The sequence below is a fragment of the Larimichthys crocea genome, chromosome XVII (genome assembly GCF_000972845.2).
Source record: "Larimichthys crocea isolate SSNF chromosome XVII, L_crocea_2.0, whole genome shotgun sequence".
Taxonomy (NCBI): Eukaryota; Metazoa; Chordata; class Actinopteri; family Sciaenidae; genus Larimichthys; species Larimichthys crocea.
The window spans coordinates 21235421-21246344 of NC_040027.1; the positions used below are offsets into that span (position 1 = coordinate 21235421).

The 10924-nt window shown below is 39.2% G+C and overlaps 1 protein-coding gene across 1 annotated transcript; it reads right to left on the minus strand.

The window, feature by feature from the left end:
* Positions 1-352: 352 nt before the first annotated feature.
* mindy4 (MINDY lysine 48 deubiquitinase 4) lies at positions 353-7165 on the minus strand. Its single transcript, XM_010732441.3, has 18 exons — positions 6763-7165; positions 6233-6352; positions 5942-6159; positions 5594-5855; positions 5242-5498; positions 5069-5127; positions 4856-4965; positions 4638-4754; positions 4449-4540; positions 4160-4261; positions 3838-3901; positions 3218-3283; positions 3080-3147; positions 2851-2914; positions 2593-2754; positions 1880-2060; positions 1567-1645; positions 353-1470 (listed from the first exon to the last, which is right to left on the minus strand). Exons 1-18 carry the CDS (start codon positions 6850-6852, stop codon positions 1422-1424), a joined length of 2160 nt encoding a protein of 719 aa, XP_010730743.3. The 5' UTR covers positions 6853-7165; the 3' UTR covers positions 353-1421.
* Between the last annotated feature and the right edge of the window lie 3759 nt (positions 7166-10924).

The following is a 10924-nucleotide window of genomic DNA, read 5'->3' on the forward strand; positions in this document are numbered from 1 at the left end:
TTAACTGCAAGGCATCTTTTAGTTGAATGTTTTTTTCCACCCTGACACGCGACATAGTTAAGCTTCGAGTTTGTTTTCTTTATTTGGAAAAAAGTATTTTCATTTTATCAAATGCAGTAAGAAATAAATGCCTCAAATGCACAGAAGTTTACCACTTCACTTTTCTTATAACTGTACTACCAAACATAGTGATATTTCTAGTAATTTATATATTTGTCCATTTTATTTATTGTTCAGCAGTTCATAATTTAAATAATACCGAGACATAACAACTTATAAAAGACAGTGAGTTGCATAACCTTACACAAGGTGACATTATTACAAATACAATATGTTCTACACCTTGCATTTGTTTGTTTATTTTGGATTTATTTTCCTTTCAAATAGAAAAGAAACATTTGCAGGACACGTGACATTTTTACATGACGTGGTATGGTCTATTGTAGAGGATGTGATGTTTTCTCAACATTATACAATGAAATTATAGTTAAGTGACATAATAGTAGTTTAGTCAGTTTGGTTTGCAGTTAAAATTAGCTTCATGAAAAAAAGAAAAAAACAACCATCACTGTGTGGAGACAGTTGAGGTATTGAACGATTCATTTATTTTCTGTTCCAGATGAGAGGTCTGTCAAAAGTGAAAATTCATCTGAGCAATTACAAGCAATTTAGTATAGTGTTCACTCTCTTTGACTGACTGACTGTCTCTCTCACACACACACACACACACACACACACACACACACACACACACACACACACACACACACACACACACACACACACACACACACACACATCTGTATTTATTGAATTTAATCTCTTTAACAGATTATCTAATTTAAATTGTGCACATGTAATACAAGGCAATTCTGATTTCTGGGAATTACAAGTAACATACAACAAAAGTCAACCGTTCTCTTGATTAAAATATCACATATTCATTTCATCTCTAATAGGCAGGGAAATGCTAATAATTTAATATAAAATGTGGACATTGATCTGTTATCTCTGTATGTAAAATGTACAGGTCTAGAGTAAAAGGCCACTGTGGTCAATACGGTATCTATACGATATATACATTTCACCAACAAGTATTTCTCCAGACATGTACATTTTAAGACAAAGTTACCTCAAGTATATTGCTAAACCTTTTAAAAACACATCATCTCACTGATATAATTTTGCAGGCAATGAAGGCAGTGTTTATGGATGAAATGATATACCATATTCCAGTATGGTCTCAAACCTTTCCAGCTACACATATATTGCGTGATGTATAACTTACAGGCACGCGTGAACCATGGTTATGCTAAAATATATGGCTAAATATAAAGAAATAACAATATAATATGTTGAAAACTTGCAAAATGTTTGTTGTTTAATTGTCCTTGTCGTACTGTAAATAACATCAAACCGTGTCAGAGAATAGGCTCAGTGTCATTCCAATTGACTAATGCATCTTTCCACCTGAAAAAAACAAAAACAATGTGTGCAGGAAATTTGAACTCCTTTGATTAACATCAAAAAACGTCATTAGATTTTAATGTTTTAATGTGTCCTTACCTAGTTCGAATACAGTGCTCCAGAGGAGGAATGAGATCAGTGTCGCTCTCCTGACAGCTCAGGGCCGATTTGCCAACAGCTAAAAATACAAACATTTTTAGTTTTGGCATACGTACAGTAATAACACTGCTCAAGCATTAACACCCAAGCAGGATGCAGATAATTTAGATTACTATGAAAACAAGACTGCATCATGATTATAGAAATTATACCCTGATGTACATTATTATGAGTGCTCATTTACTGAGGTGGCTGGATTACAGGAAACACAGTGATTAAAAAAGAAAAGTGCGGGACAAATGATGTTACATACAGACAGTGAGGCGGATCTCCTCCTGCTGATTGGCCAGTCCATCGTAATAGTAGAGGTCAAACTCCAGACCTTTGTCCTGATTGGACAACAGCTCCCTCTGCAGGCCAAACAGCACACTGAAGTGGCTTTCACTGCACACCACCCAGATAGGGTAACAGGGAGTCTTCAGATAAGCTCCAACCTTAAATACAGAGAACAGAGCACACTGGTCCATTAAATACCAAGACCCTTTTATTCATTTCCAATTGAATAGAACCCTGAAGACACAATAATTAGAAATGCCAGGAAAAAATCTGCTACTGATCACTGTATCCTGGGTGGAAGAGCCTTACATCAGCTTCAGCACACTATGTTTCCTATCAAAACACATCCACATAACCGTGGTGCAATTACTGACCCACTTGTTACATTTTACTTTACATGATCAGTCTGATGTGTTACTACTAACCACAGAGTCTGTTACACACTTTTTTCAGTCATCTTTTTCTTGTGTACGTGAACGGAAATATTTACAGGCAGTGTATGTGAACTATCATGTAAAAAAAACCCTAATAGTCTTAAGAGCATTCTGTGCTGTGATCATGGGCACATCTGTGCTGCTGGCGTGTCCATAATTACAGTAAAGAATGCTTCCTGAGGTTCTTGTGTTTTCACTTAAATCTGAGTAATATCTGGCTTGTCAGTAGCAGGGTGACAAAAGAGTTAACACTTACCTTGCAGATGTTATAATGTTCAAATAAGGACAGCAGGCCAATGTCACACTGGCCTTTGATTCCTTTGAGCAGAGTTATGTTGCCATTGCCAGAGTCCAACTGCATGTCATTGTCGAAGACATTGGAAACTGCTTTTCCACAGAGCAACAGGTTGACCAGCTCCTGGAGAATAAATAAATATCGAAAAATAATCTTAGTAACCAGAATATGTGATAAAACCACAATACAACACTAGCAAGGTCTAGTTTTATGTCAAACCTGAGTACAGTAGCCATGAGCTCCGATGAGCGTAGTGGTGGGCACATCCATATCCTCTCTTACTCTAAAGAAAAATAAAGAGAAACCACCAAAAGAGTGATTTAAAAAAATATATATCATGATTTTACACATCTTGCTCAGTTAGCTGAAGGATGATGATCATGATTTTACACATCTTGCTCAGTTAGCTGAAGGATGATGATGATGAAGTTGTGCTAACTCAACATACTTGTCAATGGATCGAGAGAGAACGGCAGATATGGTCAGCAGTATACATCCTAAGACCCCGGACTCAAACTGTGGAAAAGACAGACAGATAAGACAAAATGTTTGACAGTCTTTTATATAATTGTGTAATCTGTCTCACCTGCTCAATATGCTGCTCCAGAAGCAACTGCAGGTCGTTGATGTTGTCCACGGTGAAACATGTGATCTAAAACAAAAGATGGTTATAAAACTTCCACAGTGTGAATCACAGCCTTCTTATAAATTAAGTAGCAAGAAAACATGCAGTGTTAACAGAACTGTTAAGTTTATGGTTTAAAGTAAAAAGTTCATTATGCTAATTGATACAGTTACACTTTATTTATTACACACTATTAAATTCATTCCAAATAAAAAACAACAAAGATATCAAATGCACAAAATGTGTTTTTCCAAATCCTAAATATGTTTTCTTTAATAATATTTTAGATGTAGTTTCACAAATTGAAATCCATTTTAGATATTTTTTTGGCCTTTTTTGAGCTTAATTGTATTATTGTATAGAGACAGCTGAAGAGTGACAGGAAATGTGGGGAGAGGGAGATGACATGGAGAAAGAGCCACAGGTCGGATTCGAACCCTGGGCTACCCCTTGAAGATATTTTTTAATATAAACCCTCTCATCTATATGCTGCTAAATCTAACTGAATTCCACTTGGTCAACCTTGGCATAATTTGCTTGCCCAAATTTCAGCAGCATTGTGAGCAGTGGCATCTCTATACCTTTTCAAGCACTCCTTGAGACCTGTAGTGTCCGGTTGGGGTGAAATGATTTCTCCCTGAATTTCTGTGAGGTAAAAACGAGAACACACACGGTTTAAAACAATGCTGCACAGACATCAGGTATTTTTGAGATCAGTTGGTCTGAGAGTAGATATTGACAAGCATCTGTTTGTTCATGACACTGACATAGAGAACCAGCCTGATTTTCAACTTGTAAGCCAGGTATTTACATGCATTTGACCTATTTCAATCCTGGTAACGAGGCTCTGTGTATTCTGGACGTCTGGGTGTAGAGGATTAAGTGGATCCAGTGTGATCTTACATTGCAAATGTAGCTTGTTTTTCTTCTCCAGCCCTCCACAGGATTTCAGCCACAGCTAAAACAAGACACCTTCTTCTGGTAGTGTTGGAAGGTCTTAACCTCCTGAGAACAAAGCAGCATTTGAATGAAAAGCAGGTTGTAGTAAAGTTAATACCATAATGCAGAGGTCAACACTTAACAAAGCATGCCTTGATGTGAATTAATGACTGCGAAAGCATCCAAGTGATTACAATAGGGCTAACAGAGGCTAATGACATAGGCCAAAGCTATGAATTAAAGGATAACATACTGAAGGCCTGTGCCACTGCTTTTGATGTTTTCAAACAGTAGTTTCTTTAGAACAAAAGCTTGGATGGATGCCAGAACTCCACAAGGACCACCCTAGAAAACAAACACACAAAGTGCACAATAACACAAATAAATAAATCAAATCTGAAATGAGTTTTTATAGATTTTTGAATTTTAGCAGAACGGCAACCTTTTTCTGCACAATTCCGTATCTCAGGTCATGCGTTTCTGAGAATGTAAAACCCTGATTTCTCCACTCAACACTGAAACAATTTAGGCTGGAACCAAGAAGAACCGCTTTCAATTCCTGGAAGAAAAAAAAACAAACCGAAAACAAATGGAAAATCAAAGGCAACCACAGAAACCGTCCCTGGTTTTTCTAAAGAAATGCTGGCATAAACCACCAACCATGGCAGTGTGTTGGTCCATTGGACGACCAGCAAAGCTGTGCTCTGTGATGGTTTTCTGAAAGGCCACTTTGGAGAGTTCTTGTAGATCGTCGTCATCATCAACATCATCTGGAAATCAATGAACTCACCATCAGCTTTGACAACACAAAGCAACCAAATAAAAGGCAAAGACAATGAACACTGTCTCTTTTTGTATATAAACTGTACTTACCTAAAACCATCTCAGACACATCCAGATCGGCCACATTTGGGATGGGCAAAGACTTCACCCTAAGAAGCAGACACAATTTACACAATTTACAAAAACAAAACTTGGTATGAAAGTAATTAAAAACTGTGAAGTTGCCACAGACACGTGACTGTTAGCATCTTATAGCTATTTACTTTCTAGTCTTCAGTAGGTCTTGTCCCACTTTTTCAAAGCTGTTTTCCCTCTGCACTCTTTCAGGAGCACTCCACATCTCCCGTCGCCCTCTTGCACGGTCAGCTGAGCTGACTTCAGTTAGGCCACTTTCTAAGCTTTTCTGATGTACGCCAGTCACTAATAATAATCCATCCTTAGACTGTCTGTTTCCTTCGTCTCTTACGAGCAGCGGCTGGGACACTTCTACCCTTCGATTCTGTCTTTTTTTGTTTGATTCCTGAAAGGGAAAACATCAGTGATGGAACAGAATATATGAATATGAGTAATATGATAAATAGTATATGTTTAAGAAGTGTATCAGAAGTTCATTACCTGAGGTGTGCTAGCTATTGGTCCAGCCATCATGCCACGTCTAATGCGATTTGTTCTGCTCTTGTGGGTGCTCTCAGTGATGGAGATTTTTTCTGGCTCTCTTCTGATGAAACTCTTGGAGTCCTGCAAGGTATCCACCAGTGGCTGGTCTTTTGGGTCTCCAGCCCAGAAACCTGTTTGACTACGACCAGACAGCCTGTCTGTCTCAGGCAATAATGGTGCAAATATAGGCTGAGGAGGGTAGATGTCTTCTATATCAGACCTGTGAAAGAGATACATCCCATATAAGTTAAAAACAAAAGTCATAAACAGCACAAATCAACCAATCAGAGGTCACTTGTTAAATACCTTAATTTGGCGTGTTTGCTGACAACAAAAGCTGCTGTACTCTCCTCTGTGTCATTCATCACTGCTTGTGCGACTGCAGGAGAATTAGCTATCGAGCTGGTGGTTCGTTCAGACTTCAGGGGTTCATATTCGTTGCTTGTGACCTTGTCATTGTTAAGGTCCTTGATGTGATACTTTACAATAATCTCCAGCAATGTCTTCAAAGGGGCGTTCTGAACCTGCAATCACAGAGAAGTCAGTTACTAACTTTAATGTCCACCTGCACAGCCAACCTCCAGCTCCAAGACTTACTTTATTCTTTCTGTAGAGACCCTCCATGTTGAGGATCTGCCTCAAGTGTGACCTGTTGTTGATACTGGCTTCTGTGCGTGGATGTTCTTCATCCATACAGGCAATCGTCCTCTTGAGTCCCTGCACATCAACATAGTGTTTTATGTGACCTATCAGACCTGCAACTGACACTGCAGCATTGAATCTTAGCAAAAGTGGTGAGGGTAGCAGCCATAATAAGGTAAATATCTTTAAATAATAACTTTTACACACGCTCATACACTGTCAGTAACAACACAAACTGTTTTTAAAGTTGAATTTCTCTGGTCAGTGGCAAAGAAACTTATTAATCAGATATTTTCGTTGAAACGCCCCAATAAGCTAGCTAAACTCTTTACAATTGCTGGACCAGGTGTAACTACGACAACCGCAGACGCATTCGGCTAACGGTCACCAGTTAACACGGTCACTCGTTACACCGAAACACCAGCTAAGCTAGTCGGTCAGCTCTGTTAGCAATCCTGTTCACCGCCTGCCGTTAGACAACTTACCTTTCGACTCAGAAATTCCCGCACAAGGGACGAAGAAACCTCCTCTACTGATACAGCCATGGTGATGGGAATGTGTCCCTCTTGTAACATAGATAAATAAACAAGAAGCGGTTATAGATAGCCTCTAGCTAACCGTGTAGCGGACCATAACAAGGTTGTGGGGTACGCTGCGCCCCACACAGCACAGATGTGCACTCGTACACGTGGATAACAGGCCTCTGACTCCTCACAGCCCGTCCATGTGTACTGTAAACTGGTGTAACTGCGTGTGTCTTTCACGGTTGAGGTTCGGCTATGTGCGTTTCCATGGAGATGCTAGTAGCTCCGCTCTCACGCGATACTCACAGTAGATGAATAAGGTAAACAAACATGGCGGCCTGTTCTTTTGAATGAGGACGCTCACCCGGCGCAAGCTTATCATGCAGCTGCCTGCCCGACGCATGCGCAATAGGCTCAAAACAAAGGGGTCTGGATATAAACAAATAGTATAGGGGCCACAAGATAAATCTCTGCAACACAAAACCTTCTGTTTTTTTTTAGATGTATGTGTTATAATCTTTACTTTTTGCAGTGAACCAGTGACCTGGTATACTGTCTTGATGAAGAGGGGTCCCAACAAAACATTGCTTTGTTTTAAAGGACCAGTGTGCCCTATCAAGAGCCAGCGTTTGGATGGTCTGGGTTACTGGGTTATGGTGGACTGTGGATCTAAAAGGCAAGGTAACATAACAATTCTTATTTTCAGGTGATTGTACAGTAATGAAAACATAATGCCCCCTAAATATTTCACACTGGACCTTTGAGGAGCCACAGATCAAAAAGACAATTTATCTTGTTGTCACGTGGCAGTTGCAATGCAGTAAGGGAGGACTCACACTCAAAGAGCAAAAAAAACAAACAAAAAATTAAAATGGGAGTGATACAAAATATTGTCTTGCCTTGTCATGATTTAAAAACATTCAGGTTTATGAGAATACAAGGATGATGTATACATGGGTTATACTTACTTAATATTATTATTAAGGGACAGTCGAGTCTTTCCCACACAACCATTAAGACAGCACAAGAAATCTGTTATTTTTATTCATTTTATTAAAACATTTTCATTTATAATATATGACAAATATTCAGGCTAGCCTATGTTTTTTTTTCATGAACAAACCATAAAACGGTTACCTACAGTCCAGCACAACTGAATTATGACAACTGTATCAAGAGTATTACATTTAACTCAAAAGAAAAAGAAAAAAAAAGGGTGTTTGGTACATGAAAAATCAACATATTAAACTTTTTCAGATGTTGCAGTTTATACATTTAATCTGGACCTAACATAAAGTTTCATTGAAAATCAGGGTGTACATTGTGTGATTTCAAATTGTTTTGTTCCTGTGATATGCAACTGCGATTACAATGTCATATCATTTTCAACAAATATGTTTTCTTTAATAAAATTTTAGATGTAGTTTCACAAATTGAAATCCATTTTATATTTTTTTTTGCCTTTTTTGAGCTTAATTGTATTATTGTATAAGACAGCTGAAGAGTGACAGGAAATGTGGGGAGAGGGAGATGACATGGGAAGAGCCACAGGTCGGATTCGAACCCTGGGCTACCCCTTGAAGATATTTTTAATATAAACCCTCTCATCTATATGCTGCTAAATCCAACTGAATTGCTACCTTGGTCAAATTTCAGCAGCAGTGTAGCAGTGGCATGTCTATACCTTTTCAAGCACTCCTTGAGACCTGTAGTGTCCGGTTGGGGTGAAATGATTTCTCCCTGAATTTCGTGAGGTAAAAACGAGAACAACACGGTTTAAAACAATGCTGCACAGACATCAGGTATTTGAGATCAGTTGGTCTGAGAGTAGATATTGACAAGCATCTGTAGTGTATTTTGTTCATGACACTGACATAGAGAACCAGCCCGATTTTCAACTTGTAAGCCAGGTATTTACATGCATTTGACCTATTTCAATCTTGTAACGAGGCTCTGGTGTATTCTGGATGATTAAGTGGGATCCAGTGTGATCTTACATTGCAAATGTGGCTGTTTTTTCTTCCCTGCCTCCACAGGATTTCAGCCACAGCTAAAACAAGACACCTTCTTCTGGTAGTGTTGGAAGGTCTTAACCTCCTGAGAACAAAGCAGCATTTGAAGAAAAGCAGGTTGTAGTAAAGTTAATACCATAATGCAGAGGTCAACATTAACAAAGCATGCCTTGATGTGAATTAATGACTGCGAAAGCATCCAAGTGATTACAATAGGGCTAACAGAGGCTAATGACATAGGCCAAAGCTATGAATTAAAGGATAACATACTGAAGGCCTTGCCACTGCTTTTGATGTTTTCCAAACAGTAGTTTCTTTAGAACAAAAGCTTGGATGGATGCAAGAACTCCACAAGGACCACCCTAGAAAACAAACACACAAAGTGCACAATAACACAAATAAATAAATCAAATCTGAAATGAGTTTTATAGTATTTTTGAATTTTACAGAATGGCAACCTTTTTCTGCACAATTCCGTATCTCAGGTCATGCGTTTCTGAGAATGTAAACCTGATTCTCCACTCAACACTGAAACAATTTAGGCTGGAACCAAGAAGAACCGCTTTCAATTCCTGGAAGAAAAAAAAAACAAACAGAAAAACAAATGGAAAATCAAAGGCAACAACAGAAACCGTCCCTGGTTTTTCAAAGAAATGCTGGCATAAACCACCAACCATGGCAGTGTGTTGGTCCATTGGACGACCAGCAAAGCTGTGCTCTGTGATGGTTTTCTGAAAGGCCACTTGGAGAGTTCTTGTAGATCGTCGTCATCATCAACATCATCTGGAAATCAATGAACTCACCATCAGCTTTGACAAAACAAAGCAACCAAATAAAAGGCAAAGACAAGAACACTGTCTCTTTTTGTAATACTGTACTTACCTAAAACCATCTCAGACACATCCAGATCGGCCCATTTTGGGAGGGCAAAGACTTCACCCTAAGAAAAAGACACAATTACACAATTTACAAAAACAAAACTTGGTATGAAAGTATTAAAAACTGTGAAGTTGCCACAGACACTGTGACTGTTAGCATCTTATAGCTATTTACTTTCTAGTCTCAGTAGGTCTTGTCCAACTTTTTCAAAGCTGTTTTCCCTCTGCACTCTTTCAGGAGCACTCCACATCTCCCGTCGCCCTCTTGCACGGTCAGCTGAGCTGACTTCAGTTAGGCCACTTTCAAGCTTTTCTGATGTACGCCAGTCACTAATAATAATCCATCCTTAGACGTTCTGTTTCCTTCGTCTCTTATGAGCAGCGGCTGGGACACTTCTATCCTTCGATTCGCTTTTTTGTTTGATTCCTGAAAGGGAAAACATCAGTGATGGAACAGAATATATGAATATGAGTAATAGGATAAATAGTATATGTAAGAAGTGTATCAGAAGTTCATTACCTGAGGTGTGCTAGCTATTGGTCCAGCCATCATGCCACGCTAATGCGATTTGTTCTGCCTTGTGGGTGCTCAGTGATGGAGATTTTTTCGGGCTCTCTTCTGATAAACTCTTGGAGTCCTGCAGGGTATCCACCATGGCTGGCTTTTGGGTCTCCAGCCCAGAAACCTGTTTACTACGACCAGACAGCCTGTCTGTCTCAGGCAATAATGTGGCAAATATAGGCTGAGGAGGGTAGATTTCTTCTATACAGACCTGAAAGAGAACATCCCATATAGTTAAAACAAAAGTCATAAACAGCACAAATCAATGAATCAGAGGTCACTTGTGAAATACCTTATTGGCGTGTTTGCTGACAACAAAAGCTGCTGTACTCTCCTCTGTGTCATTCATCACTGCTGGTGTGACGGCAGGAGAATTAGCTATCGAGCTGGTGGATCGTTCAGACTTCAGGGGTTCATATTCGTTGCTTGTGACCTTGTCTTGTTAAGGTCCTTGATGTGATACTTTACAATAATCTCCAGCAATGTCTTCAAAGGGGCGTTCTGAACCTGCAATCACAGAGAAGTCAGCTACTACCTTTAATGCCCACCTGCACAGCCAACCTCCAGCCCAAGACTTACTTTATCTTTTGTAGAGCCCTCCATGTTGAGGATCTGCCTCAAGTGTGACCTGTTGTTGAACTGGCTCTGTGCGTGGATGTTCTTCATCCATA

Coding starts and splice junctions, on each gene's coding strand:
- mindy4 (XM_010732441.3), bottom strand. CDS start 6,852: ATGTTACAAGAGGGACACATTCCCATCACCATGGCTGTATCAGTAGAG. Junction 4,541..4,637: donor ACGGAATTGTGCAGAAAAAG/GTTGCCGTTCTG, acceptor TTTGTTTTCTAG/GGTGGTCCTTGTGGAGTTCT. Junction 1,646..1,879: donor GGAGATCCGCCTCACTGTCT/GTATGTAACATC, acceptor TTGTATTTTTAG/CTGTTGGCAAATCGGCCCTG.